At 44.3% G+C, this 22,037-nt stretch overlaps 1 protein-coding gene across 4 annotated transcripts in view; it reads left to right on the forward strand.

Moving 5' to 3' along the window:
- Positions 1-22,037, forward strand: part of LOC111976686 (pleckstrin homology domain-containing family G member 5) — a 76,389-nt gene that overhangs the window by 15,441 nt on the left and 38,911 nt on the right. For all 4 annotated transcript variants that reach the window (XM_024005704.2, XM_024005703.2, XM_024005705.2 and 1 more), the window contains one exon: positions 14,501-14,577. In XM_024005704.2, the coding sequence (XP_023861472.1) occupies positions 14,501-14,577 (77 nt within the window). Of the gene's footprint in view, positions 1-14,500; positions 14,578-22,037 lie in introns of those variants that run through there.

Here is a 22,037-nt window from a genome sequence, read left to right on the forward strand (position 1 = left end):
TGTCATTCTGTTACCATTGAATTGCCCATTCCCATTTTAGTACATGTATCAGCCAGGACATGACACCCAGCCTGTATTCAAGAGCATGCTGTGTCTCATCTGATAGTGGGCACAAAACAAACACCTCAGATGATGTAAAATAGGGTCTAAACTACAACGTATGTAAAAAATAAAAAAATAAAGAAGTTTACGTGCTTTTAGATCATTTATGTTAAAGTTATTATTATTTTTTAATCAAGAATTGTCACCCCTGTTTTTAAGATTTTAAATTATATCCATCATTTATATTTTACATGGATTTGTCATGGTGGGGTATGCAAAACTTTGAGCACCTCCTATCTCCTAAAATGTTTTGGCATTCAGGTTCAAAAAGTTACATTCTGACCCCTTCTACCATGGGCAAATATGTATAGAAAGATGCATTCAAATCAAAAGGGGTGCGGTCAAAAAGTACTTGAAATCAAATGGAATGACCCTATTAGCCTCGTTTTAGCTGGGATGTTCTTCAGAGACCCAGACCTGTGACTGGGGGACCTGGGGTTGAAGTTACAGGTAGCACAGTGACAGCCTTTTACCCTCAGGGAGGTAGAGATACTCAACCTCTTACAGTCAGATGGGACATGCGCTATTTGATAGAAGAGGCTATTGTGTGTTACGATGCAGTTTGTTATCAGATTCTCTCATCAGAGTTGTAGTTTTGTGCCAGATCATCCTGATTTTTAAGTCTATTAATTCAGTTATGGAGCAATCCACATTAATATGTGGATATGAGTCCTATAGGTCCTGTTCTGTGCTCAATCTGTCCAGCTGAGCATTTAGTTTTGGTTCAGTCTCATTATGGAGGCACATAAAAAGTTGTTTAATTACCACGCTTTGGGTAATGCATTTCAAATGAGTCGATGGTCACTATTAATTCTAAACCGTCGTTCTCTACTGCTCTTGGAGAGAACCACACCCTGTTAAATTGGACCTGTGGCTTCCCTGCTCTTCAGAAACGAGTGGATAATTACAAGGTCTAAGGTCATACACATGGTGCTTCATTAAGTTAGTAGATGTTGGAGGTAATGTTTAACTCTGAGAGTGTTCCTCTATAAACAAACACACACACACACCCGCCCGCCCAAATGACTGTTTATGAACATTAGAGCCCTCCTGACAATAACTGTATTTTCACTCTGAGAATGAGTGTTTTGATTTCTGCGAGGATTTCAGAGGGTAGACCCACTGCAATTTCAGCCATGCCGTTTCAATTAAATGATTCTTCATATCAACAAGCTGAAGGAAGCAATACCAGTTGTTTGTCCCTCTTAACTGGTGGTTTCAAGATGGACTTTTTAAATTGCATGTCTGATAGCAATTTTCTCTGCGGGAATGAACACACAATCGCACCCTTTTTTTTGCGGCACATCCTATGAATAGTGGGGTAGCTGATGTACTGGTGTCTTTGGTTAGGGATGAATGTATTTTGAATATATTTACGTTTACAAATTAAATAATTTTTGGCGTGTTCGCGTTGTATGGGAGGGTTGCTCTCTATAGCGTATCCAGTGGAAAAGGCTGCCTCGCCGTGCCTGTGCCAAAGGCCTGTTGCATTGTCTCTGAACGGCGCAGCACATGCTCATTGATGTAGAAGCACAACAAAGACCAGGATGCAAAGTTTTTATCTGCATCACTAGTTCTGCGTGTGGAGTCTGCTCTTTATGAGCAGAGTCAATAGAAGGCAACACAGGCCTGTCTCTGCAAGCAGCAGTCTGAATGCTTTCTCCTGGACAGACAAGCTTCCTGTTTCTTAGTGAATCTGAGTTCAGCACACTTTTTTTTTTTTTGGTCCGAATGTTATTCTTAATACTAGATGTCAAAACACATTTTTGCCCCTGAAGGACGGAGCCATTGGATGTACTATTTACTGTCGTTTGTTCCATGGTGTTCAGATGCTCTGATAGGATAGGCCTCCCTTCAATTCCCTGGCGCTTGCTCTTTGCAGCTGGCCTGGGTGGTGAAGAGTTAACCAGTCCCTTTATGATGGGCCACCTTTCTAAATATAACCCCAAACCTCCTCAACATGGGCACGCACAAGTCCTTCGGCTCGACTGGACTCCCTCTGTCAACACTCTCACTCATACACTCCTTCTCCGGCGCACGCACGCACACACACACACACACACTCCCCCAGTTACAGTTTTGTACCCACACTCAATCAAACTCATTCCTCCTCAAACTCCCCATTTAATACTTCAAAGTTTACCGAGGAGATGATTCATATAGACTATATACCTGGTAGTTAGTATGAGTGATTTTCATTTTACTCCCCTGGACCAAGCTACTATTCAATAATGTGTGTTTCTCAACTACAAGACAACTGGATGGGCAATCTGATTGGATGTAATTTGCAGAATAATGACATGTCCCCTTCAAAAGACAGTTTTCTTTGTATAGGTTGTTTGGGAGATGATGAAAGGGATGGTGGACTACTTGTCTAAATGCCTCTAGTAGTTCCGTTTGTTTCTGCAGGAGGCGGGTGAAAATAGGCCCTTATGCTGCAGCAGGCACTAGTTGTCATGCTGTAGCCCATGACTGGTCTCATCATTAAATAGCAAGCAGCAGTGCACTCAAAGCTGTTCCAGATAATTACCACATGTCTGCAAAGCCCCGAGCGGCAGAGCAGATCGGCTCCCATCCTACCCTCTAATTTCTCATCCCAAAATTGGACATTTGGGTCTTTGTGTGACATTGTCCCTCCCTTCCATGGCTAGCACAGTGCGTTCTCACAGTATTTCATTCCATTTTCCTATTATAGAGGTATAATAACAGTGAATCAACCTTTTGAGTGACGTTGAAAATGTTTTGTCAATTGATTTGATGACTTACTGGTGTGGTTTTAAACCATCCTCAATTTGCAGAGCGGAAATGTTCCATCTTCTGTCTGTATGTGGCCTTTTTTACAAAAGGGCCTTGGTTTTACTATGTCTGTCTTCTCTCTCTGAGAAACAGTTCCCCAATGTCTCTGTATTGTACTACTGTACCTCCGCAGAAATAGCTGAACATAGCCATCAGAGACTTGTTGCATTCATAAAGAAAATAATAAATTTTTCCGGAGACAGACAGAGCAAGGTTCTAGCCAGCCTAATTAATGCAGAAATATTTCAGGCTTTTACAGTTTTCCCAAAACATAAAGAAAGTTCTGCTCTCTGTGTAGGAGTACGTTTTTAAAAGAGATCTTTGTGTTGTCCAGTTAGAAAGCCATTGGCCCCAGACTGCCAATCCCAGCATGCATTGCAACTCACCTCTGTATGAATACATTGCTTGTCTGATGGAGTGGAGTGGGTCGAATGCCCCCCTATCGTCCATGCATCCTACACAGGCTATGACACTCAACAGCTTGTCGGCTTGTCGCACAGGAGAAGCTTTTGGAAGTTGGGGAGGAAGGGAGGATGATGACAACATAATTATCATTAGTTTGCAGTAACAAAGTACTTTTACCTTGGGAAGATGGAACTGTGTGAGATTTTAGGAGAAGTGATTGTTTTGACATCTACAGTAAAGTCAGGAGCTCAAGCTAATGGCTTTGAAGTGGACGACGGTAGGGGACTTCTCTTTGTTTGGATGCTTATAACGCCTTAACTTCAGGAGGACTGAAGGAGCAACAGGAAGAGACAAGTTACCAAGACCCTAGAAAAACATTTTAGTTGATGGTTTTGGATTATGAGGATCTGTTAGGTTCGTCAAGGTGTTGGAACCAGAGCACAGTTGGAGTTGAGGGTTTAGACCTGTCTTCTTCTGCTGGGTTGGATCTTCAATACAGATCCTGGAGGGCGTTGATAAATCAGGTGTCAGAGCTGTCTGTTTAATGTTAGTGATCTGAATAACAGACTGTTTCAAACCAAGACAGTGGTTTGGTTTCTTCAGAGAGCTAATTAAAACCCAGTTAAAATGGAAATCTTGACTCATTTATGCCCAGTTGGACCTGAAGTGAGGAGCTCTGGTGCATGGCTTGGAGAGAAGGTTCAAAGCAAGTGTTTAGTGGTTGAGCTGGATGAGGTAATATAGCCTAGTTTTGCAGGTGCAGTTTTTTTTAATGAAGTTGAATGAGCTATTGGCAGAGTTGAGGAGTTGGACTACATTGGAGAGTTGGAGTCTGAAGATGGATTCAGAGATGGGTTTGATGTAAGAAGGTAAGATGTAGGTAGTTGTGGGTAAAATAATGCATAATGTCGGTGTGGCATTAGTGTCGGTCGACTACAGTGATCGGGGGACAGGATTTGAAGGTTGTTTAGGCAAGGTTGAAGAGTTAAGGTCCATAGTTAGGGTTGAGAGTGAGGGAGACTCGGGGGATTGGTTACCATGTTCCTGTATTGGAAGAAGAGGGGGGCGTATGAGCTGGAGACCCTCCCCTCCTACCTCACCGAGCAGGTGGCAGAGCACTACTCCTGGTCTTCCTCTCTGGACGTCATCCATGATCTGTGCGGTAAGCATTAGGATCGAGCAAACGGGATAAGAAGTACACACATCCAATATATATTCAAGGGCTGGACCATTGACCTAGCTGATTGTGTGGTATGTGAGTAATAACATGTTCATTGCATGCTTACTTCCATTCAGACTGAATGGCACTGGCAGGGGGAATTTGATTCCATTGGAAGATGATCATGGTAACATGAAGCCTAGCATTTGACGTTCACCATTAGGCCTGTGATGATGTATACTTGATCTGAATCAGCCACGTTGTCATATGACACTGACCAACTTGAAGAATGAAATGTAGCCGGTTTCTCTGCTAGCAGATGGCGATGCCATGTGGTTATACATCAGAGATCTGACCTCCAGAATTTCAGCACCATCATGGAAAGCTTTTTCTTTTCTTTCCATTGCTCTCTTCTTCCGTTCAGTCCGTGGAAAGCACTCGACACTCAGTGACCTGGCATAGAGAGCACCTCAAATGAGAGTAGCCGAGAAGCGAATGGGGATAGGAACAGCTGCTGCTGTGGAGATGAAATATTTACCACAGAAGAAGGAGTGAGTGCATACTGTCGGTCGACGTTCCAAGTGACACCCTATTTGTTATAAGGTATACTACTTTTGACTAGGCTCTGGTTGAAAGTAGTGCACTATATAGGGAATAGGGTGCCTTTTGGGACTGACACTAGGACAGCTGAATTGCGTTACTGTCTTTCTCCACTCACTGCTTCTGCTTTTTGAAGCTTCTGCTTTCCTCCATCCACTGCCCTCTATGCCATTAGTGAAAGGGAAAAGGGATGTAATAACTTTGGGCTAGGGCTGGCTACAGGAATGCTCTTATCCAATCCTCCCAGACCCAGCCAGGCCAGCAGTTTCTTGGAGGTCTGCCTCTGCTCTGTCTGCTGAGTCGCTGGGCAGCTTCAGGTGTCTGCAGAGTAGACCTTCGTGTTCTAGAAGAAGTGGAATGTCTGACTGCCACAGATAGAACTGAACAGCAGGTCTTTGATCCCTACCTGGTACCACAGTCCCTGTAATTAAGCCTCAACTCAACTGCTACTGAAAACATTTCTCAACTAGGCTGGGGTAAGGGTTGCCTAGGGGACTGCGCTCTTAAAAAATAAAATAAATAATTACTGCAAAAAAAGTCTCTACCTGGAACCAAAAAGGGTTCTACTACAGGGTCAGCTGAGGGACACTTAAAAAGAAAAAAGAAAAAGGATTTTAGGTAGCCGTTTTGTTTTCTAAGACTGTGGGGCTTGGGCAGTCCTGTCCGTCTCCCCTTATCCCCTGAATGTAGTACACACTACTGTAGCATTCCTTAACCTATAAACAGGACGCAGGCCCCAATAATGGAGGAACATGCCTCTCCACCCTCTCGCTCTGTGCCATTTCATCCTATAGCACTTGAAGAAAATGCCCCGACACGGGATCAAATCACATTAAATAATCATCTGAAATGACCTGGTGTTGTATGGTGCTGCTCAGTTAGACATTAAGGCATTCAAACTAGAGGTCGACCGATTATGATTTTTTTAACACCGATACCGATTATTGGAGGACCAAAAAAAGCCGATACCGACTAATCGGCCGATTTAAAAAAAAAAAAAAAAATATATATTATAAAAAAAAAAAAAAAAAATATTGTTTTATTTTTATTTAAAAAATAAATGTAATAATGACAAATTACAACAATACTGAATGACCACTTATTTTAACTTAATATAAATACATCAATAAAATAAATGTAGCTTCAAATAAATAATGAAACATGTTTGGTTTAATAAATGCAATAACAAAGTGTTGGAGAAGAAAGTAAAAGTGCAATATGTGCCATGTAAGAAAGCTAACGTTTAAGTTCCTTGCTCAGAACATGAGAACATATGAAAGCTGGTGGTTCCTTTAACATGATCTTCAATATTCTTAGGTAAGAAGTTTTAGGTTGTAGTTATTATCGGAATTATAGGACTATTTCTCTCTCTACGATTTGTATTTCATATACCTTTGACTATTGGATGTTCTTATAGGCACTTTAGTATTGCCAGTGTAACAGTATAGCTTCCATCCCTCTCCTCGCCCCTACCTGGGCTCGAACCAGGAACACATCGACAACAGCCACCCTCGAAGCAGCGTTACCCATGCAGAGCAAGGGGAACAACTACACCAAGTCTCAGAGCGAGTGACGTTTGAAATGCTATTAGCGTGCACCCCGCTAACTAGCTAGCCATCTCACATCGGTTACACCAGCCTAATCTCGGGAGTTGATAGGCTTGAAGTCATAAACAGTGCAATGCTTGAAGCATTGCGAAGTGCTGCTGGCAAAACGCACAAAAGGGCTGTTTGAATGAATGCTTACGAGCCTGCTGGTGCCTACCATTGCTCATTCAGACTGCTCTATCAAATCATTAAATCATAGACTTAATTATAACATAATAACACACAGAAATACGAGCCTTAGGTCATTAATATAGTCGAATCCGGAAACTATCATCTCGAAAACAAAACGTTTATTCTTTCAGTGAAATACGGAACCGTTCCGTTTTTTTATCTAACAGGTGGCATCCATAAGTCTAAATATTCCTGTTACATTGCACAACCTTCAATGTTATGTCATAATTACGTAAAATTCTGGCAAATTAGTTCGCAATGAGCCAGGCGGCCCAAACTGTTGCATATACTCTGACTCTGTGTGCAATGAACGCAAGAGAAGTGACACAATTTCACCTGGTTAATATTGCCTGCTAACCTGGATTTCTTTTAGCTAAATATGCAGGTTTAAAATATATATACTTCTATGCATTGATTTTTTAAGAAAGGCATTGATGTTTATGGTTAGGTACACGTTGGAGCAACGACAGTCCTTTTTCGCAAATGCGCACTGCATCGATTATATGCAATGCAGGACACGCTAGATAAACTAGTAATATCAACCATGTGTAGTTATAACTAGTGATTATGATTGATTGTTTTTTATAAGATAAGTTTAATGCTAGCTAGCAACTTACTTGGCTTCTTCCTGCATTCGCGTAACAGGCGGGCTCCTCGTGAGGCAGGTGGTTAGAGCGTTGGACTAGTTAACCGTAAGGTTGCAAGATTAAATCCCTGAGCTGACAAGGTAAAAATCTGTCGTTCTGCCCCTGAACAAGGCAGTTAACCCACCGTTCCTAGGCCGTCATTGAAAATAAGAATGTGTTCTTAACTGACTTGCCTAGTTAAATAAAGGTGTCAAAAAAAATCGGCGTCCAAAATTACCGATTTCCCATTGTTATGAAAACTTGAAATTGGCCCTAATTAATCGGTCGACCTCTAATTCAAACATTCTGCTTATGTAATGAATGATCCCCACATGACCCTCTTAAATATAGTTATAAGAGTATTATAAACTGGTGTACTAATACTCTTACTTTGGAGAGAATTATGCTTTCAGTTTTGTGGTGTTTGGCATTTTTTTTTTTTTGACTTCTCAGTTATGTCTCTTGCAACACTCGATTGAACTGAAAATGTATTTCCCCTTTTCAACTATGTTGTTGTATACTGTTATCCAGACACAGCCTGAAATACATTTTTTTTCTGCATCCAAATAGTGGTCCACCCTCCACTATCTGCCCCTCTTCTGTTCTAAATAGTTTCTCCTTGTTGTGCGCTGCTGGGGACTTCGGTAGTGGAGGAAGCACTGTGTGGCCTTGTTTTTAGATGTGTGTGTGTGTGTGTGTGTGTGTGTGTGTGTGTGTGTGTGTGTGCCACTACAGGGGTAAAACAACATCAACAGGATTACTTTGTTCAGGCCCCACTGACTGCCACTGAATATGCTGCTACATTAATAACAGCTGGTTCGTCGTTTGTTGTACTGGAATAACAAGGTCCAGCCAGGCAGCCCAGGCTGCTCCGCTCAGGCCACCATTTCTGCTGAGTGTACAAGAGTACTTGCCTGTTCCCAGATCTGTTTGTGCGGTTTTTCAACTTCTATGAAATTGGCAAGACGGCACAAACAAATCTGGACCAGGCTACAAGAGTGCCAGGGTTTCAATCATGGTGGTGGTCTAATTAATCAAATCTAATTTTATTTGTCACATGTGCCGAATACAACAGGTGTAGAAGGTGAAATGCTTACCCTTTCCCAACAATGCAGAATGTTTTTTTTTTAAATATTAAAAAAGGAAATAGTAACACAATAAAATAACAATAACGAGACTATATACAAGGAGTACCAGCACCGAGTCAATGTGAAGGGGTATGAGATAATTGAGGTAATGTTTTATTACATTTTTATTTAACTAGGCAAGTCGGTTAAGAACAAACTCTTATTTACAATGACAACCTACCCTGGCCAAACCCGGACGACGCTGGGCCAATTGTGCCCCGCCCATGGGACTCCCAATCACGGCCGGTTGTGATACAGCCTGGAATTGAACCAGGGTCTGTATTGACGCCTCTAGTACTGAGGTGCAGTGCCTTAGACCGCTGTGCCACTCGGGAGCCCTGTACATGTGGGTAGGGGTAAAAGTGACTAGGCAATCAGGATATATAATAAACAGAGTAGCAGCAGTGTATGTGAAGAGTGTGAAAGTGTGTTAATATGCGTGTGTGTGTGTTGGAGTGTCAGTGTAGTATGTGTGAGTGTGTGGGTAAAGTCCAGTGAGTGTGCAAGAGAGTCAATGCAAATAGAAAGGGTAGCCATTTGGTTAACTGTTCAGCAGTCTTATAGCTTGGGGGTAGAAGCTGTTCAGGAGCCTTTTGGTCCCAGACTTGGTGCTCAGGTACCGCTTGCCATGCGGTAGCAGAGAGAACAGTCTATGACTTGGATGGCTGGAGTCTTTGACAATTTTTAGGGCCTTCCTCTAGCCTAATATAGAGGTCCTGGATGGCATGGAGCTTGGCCCCAGTGATGTACTGGGCCGTACGCACTACCCTTACGTTCGGATGCCAAGCATTTACCATACCAAGCGGTGATGTAGCCATTCAAGATGCTCTCAATTGTGCACCTGTAGAACTACTTCAGGATCTGAGGGCCCATGCCAAATCTTCTCAGCCCCCTAAGGGGGAAGAGGCATTGTCATGCCCTCTTCAGAACTGTGTTGGTGTGTTTGAATTATGGTCCTTAGTGATGTGGATACTAAGGAACTCGAAGCTCTCAAACCGCTCCACTGCAGCCCCGTTGATGTGAATGGAGGCGTGCTCAGTCCTCCTTTTCCTGTTGGCTACAGTCAGGTCCTTTGTCTTGCTGATGTTGATGGAGAGGTAGTTGTCCTGGCCCAACACTGCCAGGTCTCTGACCTCCTCCCTATAGGATGTCTCATCATCATCGGTGATCAGGCCCACCACCATCGTGTCGTCGGAAAACTTAATGATAGTGTTGGAGTCGTGCGCGGCCACGCAGTCGTGGGTGAACAGGGAGTACAGAAGGGGACTAAGCATGCACCCCTGAGGGGCCCACGTGTTGAGGGTCAGCGTGGCAGATGTGTTGTTGCCTACCCTTACCACCTGGGGGCAGCCTGTAAGGAAGTCCCCGAATCACGTTTCCCATCCTCATCTTTGCCTCCCCTGTTACATCACACAGTGGTAGCGCCGGGAAAAGGTGTTTGTGTTTTTATAGCAGATGCTCTTTAGTGTTAAGACATCTTAACAATTAATCTCTTTGTAATGGGGCTTCTTGCTGGGACAATTTGGCGCAGATGCAGAGTTCCTTCCCAGTGCCTTCCAGCCCACCTCTGACACTGAAATAAGCTATGCTGACACATGCAGCGCAATACAGTGCAACACATCTCTGCCAGCCCCAGGCCTAGGAAACACCTTGTTCCCTGGCAGGGCAGCAGCTCTCCGTCTGCCATCTGTCTTTTGTCTTCTAGGAGATGGTCGACGGCGGCCATTGCATAATAATCCTCTTCCTGGCCTGTGTGCAACCGGCTCAGACAATCGCTCTGCCTCAATCCCCTTCAAATGAAAGAGGGGGAATAAAACGGAACAATCAGAGAATAGCTAAGCCTCAGACGCCCGATGTGCCACGGCAAAGCTCAGCAAATTGAATGCAGGACTGAGGCATTCTTAACATTCCTTATAAAAGTGTGCTCAAGGCTTGCGGCTAAACGTACTCTTGGCTCTGCCTCTCTCTGCCTAAACATGGAGCTGTGCTGGTGAGGCTGTGAGGGTCTGAGGGAGAATGAGGTGATGTAAGGTTTATGGGTGAACGAGGGAGTGAGGTAGTAAGTAGCCTGGTGGTCTAGTCTAAGGGCTTTATCCAATTCCTTTTGACCATGATGTACGCCTTTGACTTGACAATGATGGAAGAGTTGGTTACAGCACACAGTATCGGACTAGGCTAGTGGGTCTTCGGCCAATTATGGCCATGGTACAAAATATCCAGTTTTCATTATCATGGCCTTACACATCCCTTTTCTATTTATTGGTTTATAAAAGTTACTTGCTTGCCACTCAATGCTGTGTCTTGTTTATTGACGTTATGTCTAAGACTTGAGGCACTGGGAGCTGTAGAGAGAGCAAGGGAAAGGCTGTGCAGACTGAACGCTCTGCTGTCTCTTTAGTGTGCATCAACTCATTGTCTGCTGTCACATGTGGCCTTGTGTTTGTTTGTTTTTGGCTTAATCAGCAGTGCTGAGTTCAGGAATTCCTGTTCATCAGAGAGAGAGAGACACAGGCAGAGAGGGGCAAATAGGCAGAGAAAGGGAAAAGTGGAGTGCGAGGGTACAAAGTGATCCAAAGCAGGAGAGACCGTGATCGGAGGCGAGTGAGCTGGAGAGACAAAAGGGGGAAGACCTAGGGCGGGAGGAAGAGTCCCATAGTAAAGGTATGGTATACAAAGGGATAGGCAGCTAGCTATACGAGAGACAGAATATCATGAACTTCACAGGTGAGAGAGTGTTGCTACGGGGTCAGGAGTCAGAGACCCAGAAGCAGACCCCTGGTCGGCCATTACCTGGAGCTTGGGTCACCTCTGTGACTGGGTGCCTCTGCGGACCTCATAGTGGGGCTTTTGCATTTCCTCTGCACTGGCCGAAAACGGTTCTACAGTGCAAAATTGTTGCCTTTAGGACTAGACAAGTGTCATAAAGACTTGTAGTTTGAGGAAAAGTGCCCCTGAAGGGAGAAAAAAAGAAAAGGAAAAAAATCTCAGTAAAAATGTGTGTCTCCCTGGGCAGTGTGCTGCCTGTAAACCTAGAAGGAGTCATTAACAGAGGTGGTGTTGGCAGAGGCCCAGGAGGAGTGAGAGCACGTCTCGGCCTGCTCCCAGGCAGGGCAGGAGGGACAGACTCTGGGAGGGATTGCCCCTGCCCTGCTGCTATCCCTGCCTTGTGCCATGCCTGTAGTGGAAGAGCAACAGATGTGTTTTGGGGGATTTTAGTAAGTTATATCGCAGCCCTTGATCCAGACCTGTTTCTTGGCGTGAGTGAGTGGGGTTTAAGACTTGTTTTGTCTCATTTAAGAAGGTTAATAGGTACTTTTGAGGTCCTCTCTCTGTAGCTCATGTACAAACAGAGAGTTAACTTTTGGGCTCAGAACTGGGTATCTTTTAGTTTCTGGTTGCTTCTGTGTTTTTGTGAAGGAATCACTTTGATATTGAGATTACTTCAGTCTGTGTACTTCTTATTCAAAACAGCTTTTGGCACTAGCCACTCACCACTTGTCTTTACATTGATTCTAGTTTGCTAGATAGGATGATTGTCATCGATCCTGGAGCCTGTTGTTTAACATATTATATACACAAGATGGAGTATAAGAAAGAGTGGGAGAGACACAGTCGTCATTGTGGACAGGTCTGCTATTCCAAGGTTCTTGGAAAGTTATTGCAGTACAGCTCTGTCATGTCTGGACACTTTTGGCAACAATGCCGTTTTCTCGGTCTTTCAATTGAACTCTTACACCCTATATATAGAGCATTCTCAGGCCTGATGGGCTTAGTGTTTTCAAATCAAATTTTATTGGTCACATACACATGGTTAGCAGATGTTAATGTGAGTGTAGCGAAATGCTTGTGCTTCTAGTTCCGACAGTGCAGTAATGTCTAACAAGTAATCTAACAATTCCCTAATACACACAAATCTAAAGGGGTGAATGAGAATATGTACATGTAAGTATATGGATGAGCGATGGCCGAGTGGCATAGGCAAGGTGCAATAGATGGTATAAAATACAGTATATACATGTGATATGAGTAATGTAAGATATGTAAACATTATTAAAGTGGCATTGTATAAAGTGACTAGTGATTGTGTCTCAATGTAGGCAGCAGCCTCTCTGTGTTAGTGATGGCTGTTTTACCAGTCTGATGGCCTTGAGATAGAAGCTGTTTTTCAGTCTCTCGGTACCAGCTTTGATGCACCTGTACTGACCTCGCCTTCTGGATGGTAGCGGTGTGAACAGGCAGTGGCTCGGGTGGTTGTTGTCTTTGATTTATCTTTTGGCCTTCCTGTGACATCGGGTGGTGTAGGTGTCCTGGAGGGCAGGTAGTTTTTCCCCGGTGATGCGTTGTGCAGACCGCACCACCCTCAGGAGAGCCTTGCGGTTGAGGGTGGTGCAGTTGCCGTACCAGGCTATGATACAGCCCGACAGGATGCCCTCGATTGTGCATTTGTAAAAGTTAGTCAGCGTTTTGGTTGACAAGCCAAATGTTTTTAGCCTCCTGTGGTTGAAGAGGCACTGTTGCGCCTTGTTCACCACACTGTCTGTGTTAATGGACCATTTCATTTTGTCTGTGATACGCAGAGGAACTTAAAACTTTCCACCTTCTCCACTGCTGTCCCTTTGATGTGGATAGGGGGGTGCTCCCTCTGCTGTTTCCTGAAGATCACGATCATCTCCTTTGTTTTGTTGACGTTGAGTGAGAGGTTATTTTCCTGACACCACACTCCGAGTGCCCTCAACTCCCTGTAGGCTTTCTCGTCGTTGTTGGTAATCAAGCCCACTACTGTTGTGTCCTCTGTGGACCTGTTGGGGCTGTATGTAAACTGAAGTGGGTCTAGGGTGGCTGGTAAGGTGGAGTTGATATGATCCTTGACTAGTCTCTTAAAGCACTTCATGATGACAGAAGTGAGTGCTACTGGGCGGTAGTCATTTAGTTCAGTTATCTTTGCCTTCTTGGGTACAGGAACAATGGTAGCCATCTTGAAGCATGTGGGGACAACAGACTGGGATAGGGAGCGATTGAATATGTCCGTAAACATACCAGCCAGCTGGTCTGCGCATGCTTTGAGGAAGCAGCTAGGGATTCCATCTGGGCCAGCAGCCTTGCGAGGGTTAACACGTTTAAATGTTTTACTCACGTCAGTCACGGAGAAGGAGAGGGGGTGGTGCTGTCCTTGATAGCAGGCCGCGACGGTGGCAATGTATTATCCTAGAAGCGAGCAAAGAAGGTGTTTAGTTTGTCTGGAAGCATGACGTCGGTGTCTGTGACGTGGCTGGATTCCTTTTTGTAGTCCACGATTTCCTGTAGACCCTGCCACATATGTCTCGTGTCTGAGCTGTTGAATTGCGACTCCACCTTGTCTCTGTACTGGCATTTCGCTTGTTTGATTGCCTTGCGGAGGGAATAGCTACACTGTTTATATTCAGACCTATTTCCAGGGTTAAATGCGGTGGTTTGCGCTTTCAGTTTTGTGCGAATGCCGCCATCCATCCACGGTTTCTGGTTAGGGTAGGTTTTAATAGTCACAATGGGTACAACATCTCCAATGCACTTATTTATAAACGCACTCACCGAGTCAGTGTATAGGTCAATGTTGTTCTCTGAGGCTGACCGGAACATATTCCAGTCCGCGTGATCAAAATAATCTTGAAGTGTGGCTTCCGATTGGTCGGACCAGCGTTTGATGGTTCTCGTCACGGGTACATCCTGTTTGAGGTTCTGCCTATAAGACGGAAAGAGCAAGATGGCATCGTGGTCGGATTTGCCGAAGGGAGGGCGGGGGAGCACTTTGTATGCATTGCGGAAGTTCGAGTAGCAGTGGTCGAGGGTGACACATTTATTAGGTCTGTGTGTGTGATCTTCTACAGAGGTGTGTGTTTCTCATGGTCTTTCCTCTGCTGTGTGTTCCAGATGAGAAGCCTGTTCAGGAGGAAGACTGGGTGGTGTGCCAGCATCCTGAGTGCCCTGACCGTCGACAGGCCTCGAAGGTAAGACTCGCATCCTGTGATGGGCCAGTCAGTTAGGGGTAATCCTTTTGAACCTGTACCATTGAGCCCAAATCATTATCATATAAATCCACAGTGAGGAGAGATCAGTGTGTAACTTTATTTCATTTTGATTGTCCGTTTGGACAGAACTCTTATGCTACATGAGGTCCAGCTTGGCCCCATAAGACCTTTACCCTCGTAGAGGTATCTAGAATATTGAAGCTCTATGGTGAGGTCCTGCTACATACAACCTGATTAGGGAGAGACTCCTTTTCTTCTGTTAGGTGTTAAAAGGGTACGAGGCGTGAGGCAGTGTGTCTGGCCACTAGACTGTGAAAGGAATTATTCCTTTGAAGCTGCTGCTTTCTGAAAACAGGACCATAGCCAGACGGCCAGATGAACCAAAGCAGTCTCTGTCTGGTCGCTCGGCTCTCCCCCAAAACGGTCCACTTCACAGGAGCCCTTTCTCTCAATCTGGATGAGATGTATTTCACCCTCAGTTTCTGTGACAGAGCAACCGGTCCCTTTCTTTAACAAAAAATGGAAATGATGGACTGGAGTGAAAGAGGGGAAAATAATAGAGAGAATTAATGGAAAAGAGCACAAAGCTAGGGAATAAAGACAACGCAGCACAGGGAAGGATAGTTATAGACGACAAGGCTAGTTCTAGCAATTCTCTGTTGCAAAAACGTATAAGGAAGTTAAGGCACAAGGAGAGCTGGAGAGATGAACCTGTAGTAGCTTCAGTCTCTTAGCCTCTCTTCGGCTTCACACGTTATTAAGCAGATCTGTCCCTCCCCTCCTTTCCCTGGGTGATAGAAACACTACTACTGTACAATCACTTTTCTCCTGCCCTGCTCGTGTTATAACAGGCAACAAGGATCTTCTACAGGCCTTTTAGGATTTTGTAGTTGAGCAAGAGCCAGTTAACGTACACAGTGGGTGAAGTGTCTACATCACGTGTCAAACTCAAGTCCTGCAGGCCCATTCAGGCTCCCGGGTGGTTTGAGTACATTTTTTTTCTACCAGGGAAAAACAACCCTCTCTACATTGAAAAGACTAAAACCATATCGAAACTGTGTAGAAATTATAATGGACCTATATTATACAGTCTCTTCACTTTTTCCATGTTACTAAGAATCACCGAAACGAAAGCTGGATAGTCATGGAGCATCAAATTCCAAAAGCGATGGATAGAGGACTATTGTTTATATATATTTTTTAATCAGTGCGTCCCTCCGGACCTTGGCGATGACCGAATACGGCCCACAGACAAAATTTGTTTGACATCCCTGGTCTACATCGTGTGTGTGTTGATCTGTGCACCGGTGGGAGGGGAGTTCATTTGGGACAAAGCCTGTCCGACTGACGCAACCCGTCTCCTTGGCCGAGGTCACGGGCTGACGTTATGTAAGGAGATTAAGACGAGGCCTGTTTAGTTATGGGGACTGGACTGGGATAGGAGCAAGGGAGGATTGAGAAGCTCGCTGGTGACTGGACTGGGATGGACGGAAGCCTTGTTTTCAATTGCAAGCAACAGCCCTGTCCCAGCCTCAATCTCTCCCCCACTCGTCTTCTTTGCTGCCTTTTTCTGTCTGATTTCCATTTAATCATCTACATCTCTCCAGTCGGTTGACAAACTCATACATTTCAGAGGATGGCACAGCAAAGCCTTGTTCCCTGACTTGTGCTAATGTTGTCTTCAGTTGGCAGACAGAGCAGCAGAGAAATGCCCACGTCTCCTGTCTGTGACAGGTCTGGTCTTAGTCAGCAGGGGGCGCTAATGAAGCAGGCCAGTTCTGCAGTCCCATCCCTTCTTATTACCTCTTGTTGCGTTTTAACTCCAATCGCCCGCATTGCATAAACATTTTAGACATGATTAGAGCTTTAAAAAATATATACTTTGTATTATATCCCATGTGGTTTTAAATAAACTCATCAAAGAAGCCATTTGACTCTGAACAAAACATTCAATTTTTTATATTTCATTTTAAGAGTATTTTAAGGAGCTTGAACAAACCCTTTGAACTGAGCTGCTTTTGGCAACAGGGAGGAAGAGAGGGAGGGAGTCAGTCAGTCAGTCAACTGGACTGCAGTCTCCTTCCTCACGTTATTTCTCCATTTTATTTGAAAGTGCTTGGTCTTTATAGCTCTTCCTTTGGTCCTACTTCATAGTATTATAACAGTTCCGTTCTGCGGTAACTCAGCTCCCCAGAGGCGTTTGTGAGTTCCAGTCACCGCATGAGACATGCACCCCGGCGTAGCGTTAGTCAAGTTCACCTGTCCAATTATTCACTGAATACATCCAGGTGTCCCAGTAAGTCAGGTACTGACACTACCTACTATAGCTGTCTACGAGTAGAGTCATCATCACATTACTTAACACTACCTGTACTGAGGTTAGGCTTAGATAACTATTTCATGTGTTTCCAAAGGGTTTGTACCATAGTCGTATGAACCTAATTTGAACCTTTGTTGTATGTCTGGGACTGTTTTTCAGGCCGATAGCGAGGCCTTAGTTCTGAGTTGATACTGGACTGACTGACCCAGCTGTGGCGGTTAGCAGCAGGGCCGTGCATGGACCTTTCAGGGGGCAGGTGCTCAAAATGCCCCCCCCCCCCCCCCCCCCCCACAGATATGATTGATAGTTACAGACATGATTGACATCAGGAGAAGAGGGTAAGCTGTCAGCTGATCACTGATGTTGATGATAGATGTAAATCTGCTAGTTAGCTAGCTTGATTGTTTTTACTGATTGTGATACATCTTCAATGCTTTTAAATAATAACTTAAGAATATAGATAATATTCATAATCTTATAATTCATGATATGTGGCTTGTGTGGATATTTTTGTATATGGTGGTTAGCTAGAGACTACCTATTCGGTGCTTAATTTGTAATTTGTGCCGGTGTTGTGCCGAAAATCTCCCCCTGCCAGAACCCTCCCCCCCCATTCTCGTGAATGCGCACACACTCATTTCTTCATTGCTGCGACTTGCTTGCTAGTTGAGGTTTCACTAGTATTGTCTGCAGCTTTCGGTTTGGCTTTTTGTTTCAAGTGTAATCGGCTATAAATAAATCTCTTTGACAAAATGCATCATCTCTCCCATGTCTCATTCGACTAGTAGTTGTTCTGAAATGTTTATTGCTTGCCGACATTTTACTCCCTCTGTTTAATATAACACACATACATAAATTATTAATTAAAAGGGGGGGGGGGGGGGGGGTTCGGCAAGGCCATTTTCTTGCCTGCCCAACCCCCCCCCCCCCCCCCCTTCTATCTTGGGACTGCACACTTCATAATAATTTTGGGTACTTCATGTGGACTAGTAGTGTGTGCCAGAGAAAGTATTTGACTCTAGCCACAAAATTAAGGAAATTAGAAGGGGGGAGGATTTCGGCAAGGCCATTTTCTTGCCTGCCAAAATTCTCCCCCCCTTCTAAATTCCTTAATTTTGTCACTAGAGTCATATACTTTCTGTGGCACACACTACTAGTCAACAGTGTGGAGACGAATGGATTCGGTTGTCGGTTGTCCTGCTAGCTGGCAACAGCAGCAGCATGGCGCTAGTTAAAACTTGTAAAAGAAAGTGATGTTTATTTTGATAGGCCAGGGAGAAATAACTTGTAGTATCGATCACTCTCTGGATGTCACCGTGACATGCCAATTAACTAACCTAGCGACAAGCCTGTGTCAATGAATGTCCAGTGCTGCAATGTTGTATCGAGGTGCTTGCCAACGTGAGACTTGCTTCTCAGCGGGCAGCTGTAGGCTATCACGTTGCCAACGGTAGCTAGCTAACGTGGTCAATTTGTTCCATCCCACTTGATTTTATTTTGAGTAGGATAACAGCCTACACGAGAAATAACTTGTAAAATTGGTAGTAACCATCTGACTTGCACTATCCGGGATACAGTCTACTGCTCAATGGGGAGAGTTTGCGCTGCAAGCCGGCAACACTACAATACGGGAACAGTGTCCTTCGCTCCCGCTTGCGTGTAGCCAATAACAGCCCACAAGCTTAAACTAGCTAGTTGGGAAGGGCTCATCAGGATGACTGACTGAACCGAATCCGTTTATCTTCACTTGACTCTCGTTGCGAGACATATGTCATCAATTTGGACATGTGGCGTGTCCGTATATCCTCCCCCTTTCCGGTTTCACTGACTCACGCAATGATGCGCAGTTCACTCGACTGCAATGGCCGATGTGTTTGTGCCAAAAACATACCTCTAAAGAAAAACATACCCTCACAGACAGCAGTGTGTTATGCTGTTAGTTGTTTGTGTTGTACTTACCAGTACCCAGTGTTCGCGGGGTCCGCCATGCCAATCAATCTGATATCTGCCAATCACGGGAATGCCTGGAATGTTCTGATGCTGGGCATCCTGGTGGTTGGCGGAGTGACGTGGAGGGGGGTTTGGGCGGGAGGTTGGAGCATTGGAAGTTAAGAACAGGTTTAGCCATTGTTCTCTCTTACGTCTGAGCTTCACAAGAGAAGGTCACTGTTGTTTTATAGGGTATCCTTCATTTATTTGGCGTGGGCTACGGCCAAACAGTAGCCTGTGTGAAGTTGGGTTAATAAACCGTCAATTCGTAAACTCAATTCTTTGTCTGGACAATTGTTCCTTTGTGATCTAGTAAAGTCATTACAATACCTTACTTTGTAAAACAATGTTCACCCAATAGGCATATTTGGAAGTTGATAAAATATTTTGGTAGCTTACAGCAGATAGATTAGAGTTATTATAGTTTACAGCAGATAGATTATTTTCAGCAGGACTCATTTGGTTTCCAACCTGTTTTCCCACGATTTGTATTTGAAATATTATGTAAGGCCTCTTTTAGCTGCATGCTGTTCACCTTCAGATTTGCCGCTTGTTCCCGACTTCAGGCTATGCCTTGTTATTGAGCTACACACAATCTACAGCTATTGGTCTCCTGTGGCTAAATTATAGGCCTAGTTGTGGTGTAGAAGGCTATTCTGAATTATTTCATATATTTCTGAACAGACAGCAGTAATTTATATTTATTTGGCAAATGTATTTACAGTTATCAGGGGTGCTGCAGCACTTCCAGGACCCTTCCCACGGCTATGATTCTAAAAGGAAATGGTGATGTGCTACTTGCGAGTAGGCTATCAGCCAACCAGACCGAATATTGATGATGATGTTAATCAGGTGTTAATCAAGTGTTATGCTTCTGTGGCAGCACTGTTGATATTTAAACTAGGTAGATGGCTACACACTCGACCGGTGACCGCATTTCAAGCCATGCATGTTTGGATACCGGGCGGGTGTGCAAACTCCACACAGGGCAGACTGGGAGAAAGGCACAAGCGGCGCACATGAGCTCCGTATAGGGCAGATCAACGGACGGGGTCGGGGTGGGGAGTGGCGAACTTGACGAAATCACGCCGACTTGGGGGCAGTGGGTTCAGAACAACAACAACAAAAACTGTTTACAAAAAAAGAATACAAAAATACCCAAAAGGGAACTTCGCGGGTGGGATGGCAAAGGGGCAGGTGCTCGGGCACAAGAATACCCCTATTTGTGCACCTGACTGATTTAGCGGCAGCAGTCTTGGCACAGTAAGGAGAAGAGGCCAGTCTGAGCTCGCTCTGTAACAGGTCTCCCACATATACAGTTAATTACACCCCTCCCCCCTGTCTCTACGGGAATGGGACAGGACCAGACAGGCCCCGAAAGGTGTGGGTTCTCACGGCAACGCGCCCCTCCTAGTACAAACAGCTGCAGGGAAGGTGACGGAATGGAAGGGTGGATGGATGGAAGGGGAGAAGTTTCAATCAGCTGACTGACTTCTATTTCTCTCTTTGGTTTAATTGGTTTCACTTGGATGGTTTTGACCTTTTTATTCCTGCCCCTTACATATCCATTTGATGACTAATATCTCTCTGATGTTATTGTTTTTTTGGAAGTAGTGACACTATTTGGAAGTAATATTATCCAGCCTTTTAAAGCTAGTCACGAACGAAACAATCCCTTGAACTTCCAGCGTGATGAAATACAAAAACAACACACAAGGTCACACCGTCAGCTATTCAACAATCATCTATAGGGTGACTGAAACCCAGGTATTGAGGTACAGTGGCGTTAAGCCTTAATTCCTTACCGAGTTACCTAATGATGCTTCCCTTCCCTGCTTGGCTCTCCTCTGGTATGAGTCTGGCTCTAGCTGCCTCTTGGCACGGACAGATCAGAGGACTATTTAAAGCAGCTGTGCACATCCTTTTAATTTTCATTCTGCTCTTTCTCCCTTTTCCCCCCTCTTTTTTTGTCCTGGTCTAATGAGGAACAGTCTGTGTTTTGAAAAGGTCTTAGGCATGAAGGCGGCCAACACTGGAGCACGACTTATAAGATGTACTGTCAATAATTTGAGGTAGAATTATCTAGCTGTCTCTCTGTCTGTGTGCGCGCTCATGGGAGAGAGAGCATTTGCACGTGTGTATGTGTGTTTGCATGTATGTTGGCACGTGTGTTTTTGTGTGTGAGAAAGTGTATATGGATATACCTTTTCATTTGCATTGAAAGTAGACCCATATTCTATGTGCTCAAAGTACTGTGTCCTGGTTGTCACATACTTCTACCATCCAGTAGGTGATTTAATATTTATTGAAGCAGAAAAATGTGTACATAACTCACGCTTGATTGTCATCCAAATATTCCTCACAACTTGTACTGCCTTTTATATAACAAGCACCAAAATAAATATAGCTTAAGTAGACCCGGTATGAGTCGTAAGGAGAAATGAGAGAGCACAGAGTCCCCGATTGGGGTTTCTTAGCAGGAAAAGGAAGGCAGGATGACCTCATTTTCTGTGTAAGGAAAGTTGTCCCTGTATGACAAGTCAAAGGTTTTTGTCACTAATGGCACACTATTCCCTATGTAGTGCTCTACGTTTGACTAGGGCCCATAGGAGTCTGTTCAAAAGTGGTGCACTACACATAGGGAATAGGGTGCCATTTGGGACAGAGCCAGAACCACTCCGGCTGGCATGGGTGGGATTTCTGCTGTGGTGGTACTGTGATGTTAGACTACTAAGCAGGATTTGGGCATTGGGATTGCTCAGGGAAAAGTAGGCTAATGGGTTTTCAATGTGAAGTACATAGAGAAAGTTAAGAGAAGTGTCTTTTGATATGCCTGTTAAAGACTGGAACTCCAATCGTCTTCACACAGAAACCAATAAGGCTTATGATAGCGTTTTATATTCATTTCAAGCATTACATTTTTTTTCTCTGGACATGATTTATGGAAACGTACCTTTTATAGAGCAACAGAATTGAAGTATTTCTACGGCATAGGCTACATCTCACTTCTGCGATGGCATGGTTGAATTGGCTGAGGACATGAAAGCATTTGCGATCTGGAAAGTGATTTCATCCCGTAAAGCACAGGCCTACTGTGTAATCTCAATGACACACAGAGCAAATTTTAAAT

The sequence above is a fragment of the Salvelinus sp. IW2-2015 genome, linkage group LG17 (assembly GCF_002910315.2).
Source record: "Salvelinus sp. IW2-2015 linkage group LG17, ASM291031v2, whole genome shotgun sequence".
Classification (NCBI taxonomy): domain Eukaryota; kingdom Metazoa; phylum Chordata; class Actinopteri; order Salmoniformes; family Salmonidae; genus Salvelinus; species Salvelinus sp. IW2-2015.